This window comes from Glycine soja, chromosome 7 (assembly GCF_004193775.1).
Source record: "Glycine soja cultivar W05 chromosome 7, ASM419377v2, whole genome shotgun sequence".
NCBI classification, from domain to species: Eukaryota; Viridiplantae; Streptophyta; class Magnoliopsida; order Fabales; family Fabaceae; genus Glycine; species Glycine soja.
The window spans coordinates 15,943,666-15,964,552 of record NC_041008.1 but is presented as its reverse complement, the minus strand read 5'-3'; the positions used below and the strand labels follow the sequence as shown (position 1 = coordinate 15,964,552).

Sequence of the window (20,887 nt, the reverse complement as noted above, 5' to 3'; positions counted from 1 at the left end):
CTAATTGTATCGAATATTTGAAAGAATCATGATATAAAATAGTAGTTCTAAAGAAAGACCACATTTAAATGGGTAATTCGTTGGTCCGAACCAAACCAAACCTTTATATAAATGGGTTAGGTTAAAAAAAATTGTGAAAACCGAACCGATCAATTTGATTGAGTTGGATCCCAAATTTGATCGAAATCGACCTGAACTGGTCCCTAAACACCCTTATACCACACCTTCTTTGACTGTCAAATTATTTTTTTAGTTTTTAATATATATATATATATATATATATATATAAAATAAAATTTATATTTTAATTACGGGTTTAAGGATCAATTTAATGATTCAATGGATTTATAAATTTAAACTCATGATCAAACCCATACATAAACGGTTTTGATTGGTTTAGTTCGATTTTAACCCAAATACATAGATGATCCAACCCAAACTGTTTGAATCAGTTCCAATCCGTGGATGACCCATACCCGTGAACACACCCCTACACTAAAGCGTCTTCTCGTAAAAAAAGATTAAATTACTTATTTAGTCCTTGTAGTTTCACGATTTGTACTTTTTAGTCCATATAGTTGAAAGTGATTTTTTTAATCGTTCTAGTTTATATTTTAATTCTTAGTCTCTATAATTTAAAAGTGATTTTTGTAGTTAAGTTGTTTAGTTCGTATTGTTTGAAAGTGATTTTTTTTTTCCTTTTAGTAAATATATAAAAATAATTAACTACAATTTAATTATAAATTATTAAATATTTTTTTAAAAATAAATTATCTAATAATAAATTAGTTACGAATTTCTTATTAATATTTTTATAATTAATTATAATTGATAATATTACTTATATTTTAACATTAAAAATTAAAATATAAAATATATAAACTAAAAAAAATTAAAATATAAAAAAAAAAATCACTTTCATACTTCATATATTAACGATAAAGGTAAGACTAAAAACTATAAAAGCTACAAAATACAGATCATAAAAGTACATGAATCAAATAAGTAGTTAAAAAAAACTATAAAGTACCAAGTCAATTAAATTATAAGTATTGCCTTCACTTTCAACCCGTACTTTCTCTGTTTCTAAACACCCCCCACAAAATTTTCTCACTCGAGAATTTTCCCGGAAAATCTCACCTTTTTCGATTTCTCAGTCAAGACAAACAACAACAAAAACTCTAAATTCTTTCTTAATTCTTGCCAAATTCGAAGGAGAGAGAAAGAGAAAAAGAAAAGGAAAAAAGGTTAATGGCATCACTGGGATCTCCGTCTTCTTTCTGGTGCTACCGCTGCAACCGCATAGTTAGGGTTCCACAAAACCACGCCGTTCTCCTCTGCCCCGATTGCAACTCCGGCTTCCTCGAAGAGCTCCAAACCCCTCCCCACTCGCGCCGATCCACGCGCGGCGGCGGTGGGTCCCCCTTCAACCCGGTAATCGTCCTGCGCAACGCAAACGACGTCGTCTCGCCCGAAACGCGGAACTTCGAACTCTACTACAACGACGCCGTTTCAGGTTCCTCCGGCCCAAGCAGTCTCCGTCCTTTACCACAGGGAGTATCCGAGTTCCTCATGGGCTCCGGCTTCGACAATGTACTCGACCAGCTCGACGCCGCCGCGGGGGGCGCCGGAGCACTGCCCCCCACGGCAGCGTCGAAAGCGGCGATCGAGTCGATGCCGGTGGTTAAGATCCTCGCGAGCCACACCTACGCGGAATCGCACTGCGCGGTCTGCATGGAGAATTTCGAGATCAACTGCGACGCACGTGAGATGCCGTGCGGTCACGTGTACCATTCCGAGTGCATCGTGCCGTGGCTCTCGGTGAGAAACTCGTGCCCCGTGTGCCGCCACGAGGTTCCTTCGGATGAAGTTGAAGAAAGTAATAACAATACTGTGGGGTTGACTATTTGGAGACTTCCTGGGGGAGGATTCGCTGTGGGCAGGTTCATCGGAGGGAGGGAGCTCCCACTGGTGTATACGGAGATGGACGGCGGGTTTAACGGCGCTAACGGCGTTCCAAGGAGAGTCGCTTGGGATAGCTCCGTTGGGAGGTCTAGGGAGAATAGAGGCTTCGGTGCTGCTTTCAGGAATGTTTTTTCGTATATCGGGAGGGTTAGGAGCTCGTTTTCTCGCCGAACGAGAAATTCGCGTGCCAACGGAAGATCTCGTTCTTAAACAACGGTCTGCAATTGCAATTTCGATCGTAACGTCAAGGTTATTAGAGCTCACTGACTGTGACGCGGTCGCAATTGATGCTGCGCTGTCCTCAACATTTTTCTGCAATTTTCTACGATATCAAAGGCTGCGGTGATGAGACCGCAATCGCAGATTCGCAGTAAGGTTTTAAGAAAAAACGTGATTGCAATTGACGTCACATCAGCTGCATTTGTCTGCAATTTTTCTGTTGTATTCGGAAACAATGACGAGACTGCAACTTTTTTTACCACAGTGGGATTTTTCGATTTTTGTGATGTTTTTAGTTTGCTAAGTATTCGTTTGAATTTTTAGAGGAAATGCATTTTTTTTTTGTAATGTTTTTAGTCTGTTAAGTATTCGATTGGATTCTGATACTGTAAATACTATAACTGATCAAACGGTTTCTGGAATTGCTGAATGGCGTTTTTGAATTAGCTCGGGGTTTTGGGAACCGGATAAGAAGAGCATTCAAGCAGTTGTGAATCACCACTGTTGGATAAAGGTTTAAACTTCAGATATGTTTTTATAATTGATAATTGATAACAGATTCGAGATAAAATATGATTTGTATTTCCTGAAGTTTTGGTTTTTAACCATAACAAATGGTGTCGTGTGTTTTATGTGGGTGACTTCATCTCACCTAATGGGATAAGGTTTTGTTGTTGTATGAGATGAAATATGACTTGTTTGATTTTCATCTAATCTAATAGTTATAGTTTGCTGATGAGGTGAATGCGTTAAATTCCTGACTGCAGGAAATTAAGGTTCAGGGTTTTGCAGTTTGCTTGTGGTTGTGATGAGATTGAGTTAGGATGGAAGACAGGAAGATGGGATGTCTTGTTAGGGTGGAAATTAGGGGAGGAAGAGGATCTTGTGTAACTGTTGTTGTATCTCTTTGTCTTTTGGTTTTGAATAATTTTATTGGTTTTGTAGATAGAGTAATTAATGCTTGTGAGTTATGGTGTTTTATTTGTTTTGAAATGTGGTTCTATTGGGTTATGGGAAATTATGACTTGTATTGTTGATGTAACGTGGTTTGTTTCTTTGTCTACCACAGCTTTGGTTTCTTATGGGTTCTTGTTAGGTGGTGTTTAATATTTGTGGGTCTGCTTTGGTGGCATTTGTCGCTTTCAAACTTCATTTTCCATGTGATTGGTTTAGGTAGATAAACATTTCACACCTTTAGAATTGTGCAATTGAAAATTGCTTATTCGTAAATGATAGTACCAAATAGCAGTAAAGGTTGTGTTAAGGAAAATAGATCACCATTTGAAATAAGAATTCCACCTCATTTTGTGTTGTCTGATAGTTATTTTGGAGGATCATGCTACTTATGACTGAGTAAATTGTCAATCTAGGGATTGACTCTCACCTATGCATTTAATGGCCAAATCTACATTTAAGAAGCCATGTTGTATTCTCTTGTTTTGGGTGTTCGTTTTCTTGCTTGATCACTTTCATTTGCAAGTTTTAGCTTGATTGAGTAACAAAGGAAATAAATGCTCATAACTTGAATAATTTTCTAGTGTACTTTTCATATGTATTTCTCTTGTAGGTGGTCACCATTGATATTTGAGAAGGTGTTGTGCTATGTCCCTTTAATTTGCTAGAAGATTCAAGGAAAGTAATAGTTGACAACTGAATGCAATGATGCCAGCATTAGCTGCATTCAGATGCCATTTGCATATGCTGACTTCTTTTTGTTGGGATTTTTCTTATTACTAATGTGTGACTGCAAAATCTTTTCACACTATAGTCAATAATGTGATATTTGTATGTTTGCATGATGACATTTGACATGCTTAAATTGTTAAGAGGGATTCTCTGACATCTGAAACTCACCATCAACTGGCATGCCTCTTTGTGTTTTACCATTTGCTTCTTATTTTTCTCCACTAAATGCCAGGAAAGGATGCCTCTATTAGTATCTTATGTGATGCAAGAGGAAGTTTCATTCTGCCTGTGGCTTTCTGTTGTTATTTTTATAGGATCTTTTCAACTCTAAGCATATGATTGCCTCAATTTTATTTTTTCTGACTTTATAATGCAATCTTGTTTTTGTTAAAATGACTGGAATCTGTTGATTCACTCTATTGCTTGATGACAAGTGAAATTTGGGGGGTTTATTTGATTCTAGGCTGTGTCTACTTTATAAATAATCATCATTAATGTTATGAATGATTGGTGTGGTCATTTGCTCCAGTAGATGTTATGTTATCATCGTATGATTAGATTTTGTTTAGGTAAGGTTAATAAAATATCTGGAGTTCCAAACAATAAAGTGCTACATATCCTGCCCTTGTACTTAATTTATAAGTGTGTGAATGACTATTGGTTAATTTATGTGCTTAATTGTTTGATTGACATGGTTTTTCATTCATTTATTTGTATTTCTAAATCACTTGATGGCTTTCTCAGCTGCAAATGGTAGGTAATACACATGCTGGGAAAAAAATAATTTACTTAATACATTTTACAATCATAAATAAATGTGGCTGGACTTTGATTTGGAAAAAGGAAAGAAAAATAAACTTTGTTAAACCTGTGTAAGAGAGAAAAAAGAGCAAGAAACTTCAGCCAGCTTAAAGTCTTTGCAGAGTACATTTTGTTGGCACGATTTGCAGACAATTTTGATGGTCAATAACAATGACAAGACGTATATCATGATTGTGTTGAGTGAAGAAAACTTGTAAAATTACGAGATTTGATATTTGTACCAGAACAGTTTGAATAGTAGGGGTTCGCAATTTCACTAATAGTCAAAACAATTTTTTATAGTGAACCACTTGCTTAGGAAGCGTGGATGAATGTGTACGCACGAGTCGTATGAACTTTCATAGTCCTTTTGCGTGTAAACTTGGGCAGGGTCAAAATCACATTCGGACTCTACAAGATTGAAAACAGGAATTGGCAGAATGAATGCTGGGGAAAAACGTTGAATTAAGGTGATAGATTTTTTATGATGTATTCAACGTACTGACTTGACTTCCTCTCTGAATAATTACTTCCCTAGAAAAAGTTTCTTAACTACTAGAGGGAAGTAGTTGCACACTATGGGCATAAAACAATTTTACATGTCATAATTCACATTATTCTTTTAGGAATTATATATTCTGTTTGACAACTTTCAACACATTTTTTCTTAAAATATTGGGAAAAATTTCATGCAGCATGGTCAAAAGAGTGTTTTTTTTTTTTTTTTATATTTTTATTATTATTATAGCATTGTCAATAGAGTTTACACAGGTTATTTAGCGCGTTCAGCATAAGACTTTACTTGATAATAAAATATATTGAAAAGACAATATTCGACAATGTAGTTATCATTTTTTTTTTCTTTTCTATCATACACTTGAGTTTTTAGGTGAGATTATTTGTCTTTATTTGTTGTCCATCTGTACTCCTTACTAATTATTTTCAATATTATTATTATTATTATTAGTTAAAAGAGAGATACTGTGTGCCTCTACCTGTATTTTTAAAATAAAAAGAAAAAATAATTAAAGAAAGTAGTGTTAACAGTTATATTTTAAAGATTTATGAAAAAAATGAAAATATTTATATATATTAAAGGATAATTTAGAAATAAGAAATGTGTACACTAAAGGAGTAATTGTTTTTATTAATAGTTATAGATTATTATTATTATTATGTCCAAATCAAAAAATTATTTTTATTTATACTTTTTGTATCGTTACGTAGAATGGTTTAAAAACAAATTAATATATGGAGGTTTGGAAACCGGTTGCTTATGGAATATGGAGTAAGGTGCAGATTAATTTACTGTGTACTTCCATCATAATCGTCTTGCAATGGTTATCCTAATCTAATAGGGTAGTTTTTAAATTCTTTTATAGGAATTTTGACTTAATCCATTTTGACAAAACATGTAACTTTATTATATATTTATTTTGATTTTTAAAACATTTTTCAAACATTTAAAAGTGTAGAAAATGGAAAGGCTAATAGAAACAAACGATATTTTTAGAGATTAAAACATTCTAAATCTAAAGTTGGAAATTTCTAATAAAAAGTTATTTTAAATATTTTTTTCTTTCAATTTGTTTATAAAAAAGAAAATAAAATGTGAAAAAATGAAAATATAAAATTTACTTGACATTCAAATCCACTCAATAAAATTATGAATTTAATTAAAATGTTACTGATAATGTAAATGTTTTAGCTCTATCATTCAATTATAGATTGCTAGGTATAATAATCAACTTAAAAGTCATGCTTAAAACAATTTTAAAAATTGATTGGTACTATAAATTTTTACACTGATATATGAAAACTAAAATCTTAAACAATTTAGTAAATTTATATTGATTTTGCAAGTTGCGGCAAAAATGCAAAATAAAAATATTTCAAAAGCAAAAAAATATAAAGTCAATGCCAATATAAACATAATAAAGCTTGTTTGCGATTCCAACGAAGAAAACAGCACAAATTTCAACTAAAACAACTAACTACAAGAAAAAAAAAATGTAAACTTAAAAATCCGAACCCAAAACAAATATTAAACGAAAAACAAAAAGCTGGAATGGCACCGAAATGAATTTGGGTAGAATAATCTGGACTGAACTTGGCGTCTTTGCCCAACGGCCTGCAAGTTTAGAATATAGGTCAACCCACCATGCAAAAAATAATTTTCAAGTAAACCAAAACTGATTAAATAATGGTTTGGTTTTAAAATCAATTAAAAAAACTGAAGGTCTTCACTTCAAGGAAACTATTATTTAAAATAATGATTTATTCTTGAGTTATCAGTGTATAATCTTTTTTCTCTATTTAAAATTACTAAATTATAATAAAACTATCAAATAAGGATTTCATTTTAACCAAAGTAAGTTTATCCGCCAAAGGGTAACAAGATAACTTTGCTTTCATTAACTCCTTCACTTCAAAGTCTTATCTTTTAAGTATTTGACTATTTGATTCTATCAAAAGTACCTCTAAAAGACACTTTAACACTAAGTTAGGACTCAAGACTAAACAATAAATAAGAATTAACAATATTTTTATCTAGAAAATCTCATCCATATTTATAGATACCATAATGGACCTTGAAGTTATGGTGATTACCAATTTAAGTAATCTATCCTTAATTATTGTTACGATGTTAATTGCATATGTAATGCTGATTATGGCATGTTATCCTTTCATGGCATATTTGGCCATTGAATCAACTGTATAAATGTTCGGCTATTCAGCAAACCGAGAGGTCGAGGTCTAAACTCTTAAGCAAATACTATATTATTTTCTTGTAAAAAAACAAACATGTGAAGAACAAAAAAAGAAAAATCTAAACTAGATCCTCACATGTCTGTTTAATATGGTTGCAAGGGACAGAATCACATAGGCAAGCTCGTGTAACCCTCTCATTCCTCTTATCTTGCTTCATTTTCATGTGGTTAACATCCTTCTCCTGCTAAAAACAACATATATAGGTTGAAATGTACACCCTGTCTTATCCACATTCCTTGGAAAATCTCAAGTAATGCTAACGTGGCCTTATCCAAATATTTTTCAAACCATCTTCAACTCTTCATACATAAAATCTATGCTGTCTCATATTAGCATTCAAGACCAAGAACACAAAAACCACTTAATTAGTCCTTCTCACATCCAAAATCTTGTGCCAGCAAATCAAACATGGCATCCATGACTATGCTTCAGACCATGATTCCTAAGAATGCACCGAACCTCCCTCCTCGTGTTGGTGCTTCTTCCAACAACACTACTAAGATCTCATTTGGTGGCTCAGGTAGGGTACTGTGGACCGGGATTCAGAGGAACAGGAATAATAGGTCTTCTTCGATTGTAGTTGCTGCAGTTGGAGATGTTTCATCTGATGGCACTGCGTACCTTGTTGCTGGTGCCATTGCTGTGGCTCTAGTTGGAACGGCCTTCCCCATCTTCTTCTCTCGCAAAGACACGTAAATTTCATCATCTTTTCTCTTCGACAATTAATGTTTGTGATACTTAATGACTTTAATTTATAGTGTACACACTTTCATATAGATATTCAATAGAAATTTTATCTTATGATTTTATCATATGAATTAATTGATGACTTGGTAAAGTAGTCAAATCTCACCAGTTGCCGAACAGAGTATGATAGTTTACAATAATTAATTGATGATAGTTTACAATAATTTGTAATTGGTTGAACAATAATCTCATTAGTGTAGACTTAAGAATTTCTATAAAGTGACTATTTTGAATTGACTTTTTTTTCCTTGGGAATTTGAAGTATTTTCTATTTCATAGCATTGTTTTTCCAGTGTTCTCTTCTAGTGATTCTAGTTTAGGAAGGATTTAGACTTGGAATTTGAATGTATATATAAGCTATATATGTTATTGTTGTTGAGAATGATTTGCTAATGATATATGATGAATATGTATGTGGTAGATGCCCTGAATGTGATGGAGCAGGGTTTGTGCGGAAGGCTAATGTGACATTGAGAGCAAATGCAGCAAGAAAGGATCAAACCCAAATCGTTTGTGCTCGCTGCAATGGTTTGGGCAAACTTAACCAAATTGACAAATAGACAACATTATGCTCCCTACATTGCCCCTTTCTTTCTTTTCTTATTACTATGTAATTATTTAAGGATAATATATTATTGATATCCCCTCCTCGTGTTTCTTCGTCCTATGAGATGAACATTATAATATATCATGATAGGAGAGAAAAGCACAAATTTCACTTGTTCAGAAACCTACCATTTTGATTTTGCATTGCGTATCTGATTTGTGTTTTTCTCTCCCGTATCATGATACCCCGATGTTCCTAATCTGTTGTTTAATTGTGCATATGTTGTATGTACTTGAAGTACACTTGACAACAAGAAAGTCCAATAAATATGATATATGTTCGTCCTTTCTTCCAATTTCTGTTTCTCACTGAATCTGATTGAAGAGGAAAATTAGATCTTTATAAACAGAAAATTAACCCTGCAAAACCATTAAATAATCTCAATCGGTTGCCTGGCTAATAACTGGGAAGACGTACAGGCATTAATACGTATTTGGATTGGGTTATTGTAATTTATTTGTATAAAAAACTGTTTGTATTTATATTTTCTCTTTTTTTTTGGTAGAGTTCGAGAAAACAATGGCTAAGACCAACTGTTGTTGATCATTATGTTCAGAGCCTGCAGATCATTGAATACCAACTTTAAACTAGATTACTAGAAATCCTCTCATTGTTATATAAGATTTACTATAAATAAAACTGCAGACATAAGTTGCCCTGCCCACAAAGGTGTAAAGTTTAAAATTTCAGAAACATGCTTCACAAGCTTGAGAAGGTGGCAAAAAGAGAGGAATTTGAATAGAGACAAGGTTTAAAAGATAGAACAGTTTTGTAGTGAAAGACAAAACGAAATATCTGGCTCAAACTTGATTCAATGGCCTGAATTGAATAGCTCAAGGAAATATAAGCACCCATGAGGTTGAGGCATGTACTTCAGCAATTAATTGATATATCTTTAGAAACTATAACTATAATAATTGATACAAAAAAAATGTGGACATATTGAGACCATACTGCAGATGAGCAAGTAACATGCACCTTGAGGTTCATAGTATTCATTGATGGCTACACAAATTCATCACTTTAAGTTAAAATACTAACAAGCATCTTGAAGATCAACTTTTCACGTTTGATTTATAATCTTGCCTCCAGAACGTTCAACAGATAAGATCTAATTTTTGAAGTACATGACGAAAATTTGAAAGTGCAGTGGCCGTCTTTGATTTTAATAATCTGGGTAATTAAACATCCACACCCATATTTCACCTTTTTTTTTCCCAAACATAACTTTAGCACCTGTTACTATTTATTCTACACATCCACAGCAATATAACATTTTTCAATCTAACCCCTGAAAGTTACTGTTTCTTTTACACATCACCCCAAAAAAAAAAAAGGAAACGAACGACAAAATGTAAAACTGCTATTAAAGCAAACATTTTCAAGTTGATCTAAGTCAAACGCGATTATATGAAGCACACAAAAGCTGTACAAACATTGATAGTTTCACCCTAGCCCCTCCTTCTCACTACGGGTCAAAGGATCAAGGATGCCAAACTGATAACCTATTCTGGCCAATCCAGCAGCTGGCAGTAAGATAACAACAGAGAGGCTCGTTGACTTGCAACCAAAGAGATGCAGGCCTTTTTATCCTTTCCAAGCTCAGTGCAGAAAATCCTTCATTGGATCATCATGATGTACTTTCTTCATCCTGTATGCCTCCATGTCCTCTGCAGTAACCTCATCGTTCCATCTAACATTATATTTGCGTTTCCTCTCATCTTTCTCTTCTCTCTTTCTTTGTTCCTCCTGTGAAAAGGCACCATAACACAACAATCAGCGTGACATAAGTATAAATGTCTGAATAATTACATCTCAAAAGATTGAATTCTCCAGAAAAAATAATATACTTCACACTAGAGATGAAAATCCATAAGCCAAATCATGTCATCTTTGTTTCAAGAAATTACATGCAATATTTATATCTTGAATCTATGGTGTCTTGACCTTGGTAATTAAGGTCAACAAAGTTATTGGCACAAAAATATAATTAATTCCTGGGGGGGTACAATAAGACACAAAGAATGACACAAATACCAAACATGATAGACTGATATTTACCTTCTTGAGTGATTCAGCAAGCAATTTTTCATCTAGAACTAGATCATCGGGGACATCAGTACCCCATGTAGCAAGCTTTTTCTCCTCCACAGGTGCAGGATCATCTGTATAGGTTCATATAAAGAATTAGAGATTAATAAATACATACTAAATACAATCACAGAAAATTGTCAAAGAAAAGAAAGTAATAACAGCAACGAAAAAGGAAGGAAGTAGGGACACATCATAGGTTTGGTGTATGTTAGTGTACGAACCTGTAGCAGCCTCCTTACGGGCAATATTAGCTTTCATAAGATCACTTGCAGCCTCAGCAGCCTCAATACCAGCAGCACCAGTGCAATAGCTATTGCGTATTGTCTGCTTGCAGCACTTATAGCCCCATTGATGATCCTTCCACCATGAGCCCCAAACAGTCGTGTGGTTGTTAATGTAAACATCTTCTTCATACTTGCTCCTGGGGAGAGCTGCTTCCTGTTGGAAATATCAGATAAATAACTAAATCTATCATCTTAAAAAAACAGCAATAACCCTAAAGCTGAATTCATAAGGTTGAAACTAAAACTCATGGTAAAACCCTAAAAATGTTAACAGATCATGTATGAAATCCCACTACCACTACACTACCAAGAAGCATATTTAAGATTTATATACAAATGCTGCACCATAAAGATTTAGAATGCATATCTTACCTGGCCCTTAATAATTCTACCTGCACGATCATACTCAACTTGCCTTTCACTTTGGCCCAGCAGAAGTTCTCTTGGAAGTTTGTCCTCATCGGCCGCATTGCCATACTTCTCAATAATGGTTTCCTTTGTTTGATACTTTAACTTCTCCTTCATGACCTTGAAATTCTTATAGAGTAATTCAGCTTGGGATGGAGCTGCTTGCATGTGAACATCTTGTCCCTTGTCAAAGGCTTCCCAAGCATGGATGTTTAGTTCCTTGAATTCTAAAGCTTGCCCACTATTTCTATATTGGTTATCACCCTGCAGTACAAAAACAGATTTAATCCAAATACAAGATTAAATATGGCAGTAAAAACTAGTGTTTTATACAAATTTTCATTCTAGAGACAAGTTATTACCAAATAAAACTTTTCATTTGGATCTGCATCTGGAAGTGGATCCTCACGCATGGATCTGGTCTTGGGATCATAGTGTGCAGAATTGACATCAAGATTAAGAAGATATTTTGCAGTATCCTCTCGAATACGTAGATTCCTGAAGAAAAAATGTTTCAGATCCAATTCCTCCAAGGCATATAATGAAAGAGAGAATCTTAAGTATGTGATTAATTAACTTGGCCTTGCATTATTAAAATAATGTTAACATAAAAATTACCTCACAGTTCCTGTACTCCCACCACCTGTTGTACGCACACGCTTCTCAACCTTTGCAAAGTCCATTTGTTTGCTCTCATCAACCTTTGCCTCATCTACCCTTAAATCATCTTCATCTTCATCTTCCTCTTCCTCTTCATCCCCATCACTTGCAGCATCCTCACCATTTTGGTTGCTCTTCTCCAGTTTCTTCAGCTGCTGTTCTTTCAGGTACTTCTTTCGAGCTTCATCTCTAGCTTCATACCTCTCAATGACTCGAGCATACGTTGATGCATCATAGCCATTCCATCTGTCCCGTTTTCCATCATAGTCAAGCTCAAAAGTTTCTATCTTTTCATCAGGAGCAATGTGTTTGTTTGTCCATTTTGCTCCCACTCTCCGTGGTCTTTCCATGCATGACTTAGAATCATGTGTCATAGCTCCACAGCTATAGCAAGAAAATGAAGATTGAAGCAGTCAATTAACATATAAATAAATTCAGAGAAAAGCACGGCTGTGAAATTTGAGAGATTAGGTAAAGTGGCAAACTCATGGGACCTCAGCATATTTGAATATTAAACTCAAAATAGTTTATGATCTTCAAAAATAATATTTATAAAACTTATCTTAATAACCAAAAAAATCAAATAAATGAGAAATATTCACATTCTAACTCTACAACAAAGCAAAAGAAAGTACTCCCTCCGTCCCTTTTTTATAAGGCATTGTTTTGAAATTTTTTTGATCTTCAAAAATAATACAAATAATAGAAGATGCAATTCAACTCAAGTACCCAGCAAAATCAGTCAAAAGTTTGACTTATAGATAAAAACCATGGGTAGATTCAGCCTCATAAATTTGGATGTATAATTAACCGATTATGTGGGTGCTTACTTAAAACTCATAAGATGGCTGCCAAACTCTTGATAAACTCTTACAAGTTTTTGGTTTAAAGACACCAAGGAAACAAAATGAATGGATGAAACAAGATTTAAATATGAAATTCCATGTTCCTTTTAAGTTGCTAGAAAAGAACAAATCAAATCTGCAGACATAAACTATGCAGACACATGCACACAAACATATTTGACAATTAGAGTGAGACCACTTACTTCTCACAAGCACCTTTCCGATACTTGTCTGCCTGAAAGATTTTAGCACCTCTATCGTACCATGATTTGGTGTAATTGGGGTCAGATTTCCATTTCCTTTGATGTTTCAAACTCTACAAGCAAAAAGATGAAGAAGAGTATGTTAGTTTTATATATGTCAAACATCAGAATTTCCTACATATCTCAGAAGAGTATGTTAGTTTTTTATATGTCAACCACTTACAGGTCTCTCAGCATTAAGATACCAAGGAGCAGAGGACATATACTGGGGAATGTGAGGATTGATTTCCTTTCCATCTTCATCGAGTTCAGCTGGCGCAAGCCCCGCTTTACGCGCCTCCTCCAACTCAATCTGCTTGCGGTGGTCCTCCCTGGACTTAAATGCCACTGCAATCCACGCCACACAAGTTTAAAAAACACACACAACGGGCCAATTGAGGTACAAGGTAAATTGGGATAAACATGTTCACGTTAAAATTTCAATTAAAAGGAATACAATTGAAATCAGCCTAAACCCAATACGGGAAAAAACTTCATGCTATGCAGACTCTGCGTGCCAGGATTCATACACACACGATGAGTATCCATTAACAGAATGAAACAATAGCAAAGCCCGAAAAACAAAAATTACAAAAACGAAAAACTCAATCGAATAATAAAACCGAAGTTGCCCAGAAAAAAACGCCATGTTCATTAAAAAGCAAATAAGAATGGAATTGGGATTGAAATAAGAAACCCTAGAAAATAAAATCTCAACGGAATTGAATGAGAAAAAAAGGAGTACCTGAAGCGGTGGCCATGATGTGAACAAACGCAGAATCAAACCGAAGATCGAAGAAGAGGAACCAAGCGTAGTCACTGTAATTGTGCTTGTTATTTTGATTTGGTATTTTGCGATTTTTCACGCTTTGCTTATCTTTTTAGCCTGAGCAAAATGCGATCATGGCCGTGATGCTCCTCTTTTTTCTTTTTTTTCTCTTCGCCGCCTGGTAATGAAGCCCAAAGGAAAAATATCCTTCAGAAATAGGGGGAGTTGCTAGGTGCACCCAGCATTATTGCTGGGACACCCAGTATTGTTTTAAAATTTCAGAATTGCCCCTGCCTTAAAGTAATGTACGGATCAAGTACAAGATTAACATTCAACCAATTAAAAGGCAAGCAAATAACAGGCATTCAAGTACAAAACAAATAGCAGGCAAGCAATTGACAGTCTTACTGGGCATATGCGCAACGATGTGCTCGAGTTCCTCATTCACGCTGGTCCAACGTGATGACGAAGCACAAGAGCGTGACATTCTGAAAACCAAAAAATATCTTAAACAAAATATCATACTTCGGGCTAAAAAGCTTCAAAAGTAACCCTAATTTAAAATAAAGAAATCATTTTGAAAATTAAAAAAGCTTCACGCGGATCAACCTAAACATCTACCAAGTACCCTAATGCGGATCATCTACCTCCTAAGTTGTCTCTACTGCGGATGAACTTAAGCAATCAACAATGGAAGCAATAGGAAGCAATGGAAGAAGGAACCTTACCTCGATGAAGAACAGAAGAATGGAGCTCGTGAAAGAAGAAGAGACACTCAGAGGAAGAAGAAACGGCTCGCGGAAGAAGAAGAGACACTCGGAGGAAGAAGAAACGGCTTGCGAGAGAGCACCAACAGCAGCCTCGTGAGGGAGAAGAACCAGCAGCAGCTCGTGCGTAAGAAGGGAGAAGAACGCGGAAGAAGGTGCTCGCAAAAGAGAAGGAAATGAAGAAGGAAGCGGAAGGGCTGGTGCATAATTTTTTTTAAAATATAAGAAGGGCATTTTCAACATTTCACTTTAAGTGTTGGGTGCACCAATATTTTTGCTGGGTGCACCTAGCAGCAACCAGAAATAGGTTGGCCTTTTCCAGAGGCCCATAATAATGACTTCCTTTTTACTTATGATACCCTCCCTTTCACTTTTTAAATGAAGTTCAATATTTTTTTTAAATAAATTGTTAATAGTTAAAAATAACTTATATTGTAGTGTAAATTATTAATTCTGAATTCATTAAAATATAATTTATACGTTCATAAATATTTATTTAATATGATTTAGAATTATAATGTAATGTATATACTAAAAATATTTATTTATTAAAAAATTAGTTATATAAAAAGAAACATTAATCTTGTGCATCTGATAGACAAAAAGGATAGTTAAGAAATATATTTGAAAGGAATAATTATTTTAATAAAAACTCAATATTTGATATTAGGACAAGACATGCGATGCAATGAGAGTTACTCCAAAAAATGCTTTCATTTTTTTATAAAAAAAAAATCTTAAAAGGGCTCTCATAAAAAAAAGCTTTTAAAAATACTCTTATTTAAAATAAATATTTGGATGTATAATATACTATTTGATTATTGTATAAATTCATAGTGAAAAAATAATAAATAAATAAATAATATTTAAATACAATTTATAAATTTTATACATTTTATTTTAATTTTCATCTAAATATTTCAGACATTTTTGCTTTGCTAGTTTACAAAATTCAATAACATGTTATGTTTTTTTTTATATTTGAATTAATTATTAGATGGAATTTTGTGGTGAGGGGACTTAATTTGAATAAGTGGAAGAAAACTATAAGCACTGAATATGAATAATTAAAACTAAAAGAATCAAAATCGCACATAACTAAAGTAAGAGGATTAAAAACGTAATTAAAATTTTATTAATTTATATAATGAGTTAATTGCCACCTTACATGATATTATTGAAAAAAAATCTCTATTATTTGATTTTCAATTATGTTTTGCTTTTGCTAATATGCTTATTTTAAAGTATTCAAAATGATAAAGATAAAATTTGAAGACTTTATCTAAAAGGTATGACAAATAAGAAGATGGAGTTCTAAGTCTAGGCATACTTCCTACGGGAAAAAAAAAAAAACATGCAGCATAAACCTAGTACAATAAAAAAGAATTTAGTTTAGGAGTTTCAATTTTGCTTCCCAAAAAAGGAAGAATTGTTTCAAAGGTATTTCATGTTGCCTAATTTACAAACTCATTGTTGTTTCCACTTCTCAGTCGAATATTTCTCTCCACAAAGTCTTTTTTTTAAAAAAAAAATGATAAATTTTAATCCCTAATTAACCATCCGATGCATGGTTTCCTATTCTTTGCAAGTGTCTCCAATCGTTGATGAAAACAAGCTATCACCTCCGTGTAACTAAAACTGTCACGCTAACATAGTTCAAAACAACCTCGACGTTTGTGATAAAATCATTATCTGATATCAATTGCAAGAAAGTTATAATTATACATACAATTTTTTGTTCCTTTTCTCTTGTACATTTTGATATATGTTATAGAAGGAAAAATAGGGTGTGGCTAATTAGAATGCAGAGAGGTAAGAGGAGGCTATACGAGGATTTGGGTCTTGATCGAGAGGATGATTTCCAAACTGATGATGAAGAAAATCAGGCACAAAGGGTGTTTGAACATTTAGATGATGATACTGATTCAGATAATAATTCACCTACTTCACGAAATTTGTACAATGAGGTTTCCATTATCTCTTGGCCTCAAAGTTATAGGTAATCCTTCGATAATTGTTAATTACATGTGTTTTTTTTATTATTTTAGGTGGGGAACTTATATATGTATGCACTTTTGTTGTACATTCAATTTTAATTACTTTTGTCGTATAACGATTCCAATATTAATTTCTTTTTGGAAACTACATAACACTTGTAAATTTCAGGTACTACTAGTAACATTATAAAAAGATGATTCTCTTTGCTAATTGAAAAAAAAAACACTCAATTTTACGTACACATTAGGATAATTTGTATTATTTTTTTTGAGTTTTTTTGTGGTCTTTATTGTTTGCATTGTTGGTCTTTTTATTTGTTTAAGAAACAAATTACTACCTCCATTAACATGTGTTGGTCTTTGTGATTCAACTTTTATATGTAATTCATACGATGATGTGGTTGCCTGCAAAAAAGAATTTACATATATAGGACAATGAATCTGAATATATGAATGTCCATTTGAATAGATTTTCATCGATAATGCTACACAAATACACACAAAAAGTCATTGCTTCCAATGACATGAATTTTTGCAATGATAGTACCACAAAAAAAAATTAATCTAATTATAATTAGGAGAATAGGTTGCAATGGGATGAATGATTAACATTCATATAAAAGGGGTGAGTATTAGATACATTTTAAGGCCACTTTTGAAAGAGTTTGAATCTTATATAAAGTTTCACTTGGATAAACTTTTCATTGAGTATTTATAAGAGAGAGAAAGAGAGAGAAAATAAAAAAAATAATTAAGTTTTTCTCCTAAATTAAAATTAACTTATACATAGTCTAAATTCATTTTTTTAAGAAAAGTTAGATTAAAGAACTTTTATAAAAATTTAAGTGCATAAGTTGACTTTAATGTATAGGAGAAACTTAATTTATTTTCTTCTTATATGAGTGTTTATTGATAAGTTTATTCAAATAGGACCTTAGACTTATTTTATCTTATAAGCACTTGTAACATGTGTCTAGCTAAAATTATGAAAGTGATTTATGACCTTTACATAACACTTTTTTATCTTATTTCAATGAGATTGATAAGTTTTATAAAGTAAACTTATTAAGAAACATTTAATTAGGTTATTTGTTGTCTTGAACACAAAACTTTTTTATTTTTATATGTTTGCAAAGGTTGTAACAAAATTTGAAACAAAAAGAACAAGTAATTAATTAATATGATTGAAATTGAAAGAAATAGATTGTCTATAAGTAGTAAAATCTTAAATTCATTTGTTCATGATGAGCAAACAATCTATGGACATGTTAACTAGTGTAACATCATCCGAAGCTACTTTCTTAAGGGAAATTGGTTCAATAGGGAAAGGTGATTCTCCTACTACATCATTCAAGAGATCTCAAGAAAATCAAGAGGATACTTCTTTGACTCTACCTTTAGTTTCTCAAACAACTTCAATCAAACAAGAGAATTATTTTGCATCAACACCCCATTTGCAATCACTTGTCTCTAGCAATCCAATATTTTCTATGGATGAATTGTCACCGCCACAACAACAATGTTCATTTTTAAAATCAGTGATTATCATCTTCATTCCATAATTTTAATTTCATCCTCGTATAATTACTAAGATATATGTCTTATTGAGTGTAGACGTATGGTTCATATCCTCTACATATACCTTGTTGTCATAATGTAAAATAACAATGGTGATTTTAATGTACTTACAAAAATATTTAGTTATTTAAAACTCAATCCACTGCCAAAGACATGGATGATATTGTTTTATGCACAAAGAAATGTTATCTTCATTATGTCAGGGACTTAAATAATTTTTGTTTTCTATGAAGGAACCAATATATTATGTGGGATAGGAATTCTTACAATTCCATATGCAATGAGAGAATGAGGGTTCCTCAGCCTTATAATACTTCTAATATTTGCTATCATGTGTTGTTATACTGGGATGCTATTAATAAGATGTTTAGAAAGCAAACCTGGACTCAAAACCTACCTAGATATTGGTCAAGCTACTTTTGGAATTGGTGGTCGCTTGGGCATTGCGGTGAGTAGAATAATGATTGCATGCAAGCATCAAATAATAGTTTTAATTGGCTCCTCTAAAGTGAGTAAAGGTAAAGTAAATAAGCTTTGTCTGTGATGATAAACCTACCTAGATATTTCAACACATTTACTATTAATATGCATATGCACGTAATTTCGAACGTTGATTTTATCAACAATGATTGAGATTACTTACTTTACTCACTAAAGTGAATTGCACTCTCTACTGAAGCCATATAAACTTCTATAGGTGTGCTTACACCAAATGTTGTTAATGTTGTGTGTAATTGTGAGGATGTAAAGGAAAAACTAACAAGTATCTTTTGCCCAAATGCAGATATTTTTATACGTGGAACTTTTTGTAAGTGCAAGAGTTTTATATGCCTTTGCAATTGCTTTATACATATTCTTTTGTTCTATTGATTCACATATGTACTTATAGATGAATAGCTCTTGTGTGTAGGCTTCTTGTGTTGAGTATATAATACTAGCTAGTGATAACCTCTCATCATTGTTCCCAAACACTCATATGAGAGTTGGTGGGACTGATTTTAATAATGAACAAATTTTTGCCATCATATCAATTATTCTTGTTCTACCAACAATTTGGCTGTGAAATCTAAGCTTGTTTTCTTATATTTCAGGTTTTTTTTATCACTATTGTGTTATATTTTACAAATTTTCTCTTTCAAATTTACTTGCTAACAACAATTACCTTTGTGTTCAGTTGGAGGAATATTTGCATCACTTGTGTCACTCATTCATTTAAGCAAAATCAAGGAACTGACCTACAATGTAACCTAGTTTGACATATATGACAATTGACATTTTTTGTTTTAGTTTACAGTCAAATATTAGTTTTTCTCAAGAGCATTATTGATTTGCTTCCATTTTGAAGCTTTGTCTTTTGTGTTGTTATCTACATTAGTGTGGGAATAATGGGCTATTTAACCTTTGGTGACCCAGTTGCATCTCAATTTACCTTAAACATGCCCAAAGAATTACTTGCTTCTGAGATTGCAACCTGGACAACGATAAGAAAGGGAAACTAATCTCCTTTTTCTTTTTTAGTTAGAAAATAGCAACTGAAAACAAATAGCTAGGTACTTATGTTTAACATAAGAAAACTTTTGATTCCCTTTTAACTTAAATTTATGATTGCTTAGATGATACTTTTAATGAATTTATGTCTTTTATAGGTTGTGACTCCATTGGCAAAATATGCCTTAACGTTATTGCCTATTGCTTTAAATATTGAGGAACTCACTACCTCTCTTAGGCTAAGATGTCATGCTACATCTGTTCTTATTAGAACAAGTTTAGTGATTTTAAGTTTGGTTGTGGCTCTCTATATTCCATATTTTGGTAAGTATTTACATACTACTACTGTTATTACCACCTTTATGTTTTGGCTATGTTTAAATATGTTTCTCTATAGGAAGGAAAAGTGAAATAAAATTTTACTTAAGTTGAAATTGGCTTATCACAAAAACCTTTTTTTTTAATATTTTCTTCTCTTGTAAGTGTTTATGAAAGAACTTATCCAATTAGGATATTTTGTATGTTGTTTCTTTTTGTGTGTGTATGTGTGTGGCTTTTAATGGGATACTTATGTTTTCACACTTTGAGTAATGGGAGCTAAGAAAAGGGAAATGTGCATGTAAAATTGAAATCATTTAGTGTGAACTATAATGGATCTATAAAACATATGCAACTAACCAAATAACTGGAAAAAAAAATGCTTATCAACAACAAATTAAGTGTTGACATCTATATTCAACTTAATGCTTAAGGCATCGTTCACACTTGGAGGTTAACCAAAGAAAAGAGTTGAGAATTAATAGATCAAATTCCCACCACTGTGAGCTTAAAATAGTTATTATGCAGAAGCAAAAATAAGAGTAAATACTAGAAGAATAACACAAAAATTTTTACATGGAAAATCTTCTCAATGTGAGCAAGGAAAAATTATGGGACCTAGTATAATAAAAGATCTCCA

At 33.0% G+C, this 20,887-nt stretch overlaps 3 protein-coding genes across 3 annotated transcripts; 2 read left to right on the top strand and 1 right to left on the bottom strand.

Annotated features, from left to right (window-relative positions):
• The first annotated feature begins 1,047 nt into the window (after window positions 1-1,047).
• On the top strand, window positions 1,048-2,775 carry LOC114418949 (E3 ubiquitin-protein ligase RDUF1-like). The gene has a single exon (XM_028384514.1). It carries the CDS (start codon window positions 1,252-1,254, stop codon window positions 2,173-2,175), a length of 924 nt encoding a protein of 307 aa, XP_028240315.1. The 5' UTR covers window positions 1,048-1,251; the 3' UTR covers window positions 2,176-2,775.
• A 4,746-nt stretch (window positions 2,776-7,521) lies between these two features.
• Window positions 7,522-9,092, top strand: LOC114418948. The gene is made up of 2 exons (XM_028384513.1): window positions 7,522-8,135; window positions 8,612-9,092. The coding sequence occupies exons 1-2, from the start codon at window positions 7,852-7,854 to the stop codon at window positions 8,748-8,750; spliced, it is 423 nt and encodes a 140-aa protein (XP_028240314.1). The 5' UTR covers window positions 7,522-7,851; the 3' UTR covers window positions 8,751-9,092.
• Window positions 9,093-9,845: 753 nt separating this feature from the next.
• On the bottom strand, window positions 9,846-14,273 carry LOC114418947 (pre-mRNA-splicing factor SLU7-A-like). The gene is made up of 9 exons (XM_028384512.1): window positions 14,076-14,273; window positions 13,515-13,678; window positions 13,292-13,404; window positions 12,202-12,627; window positions 11,946-12,081; window positions 11,548-11,847; window positions 11,113-11,329; window positions 10,859-10,962; window positions 9,846-10,546 (listed from the first exon to the last, which is right to left on the bottom strand). Exons 1-9 carry the CDS (start codon window positions 14,089-14,091, stop codon window positions 10,400-10,402), a joined length of 1,623 nt encoding a protein of 540 aa, XP_028240313.1. The 5' UTR covers window positions 14,092-14,273; the 3' UTR covers window positions 9,846-10,399.
• Between the last annotated feature and the right edge of the window lie 6,614 nt (window positions 14,274-20,887).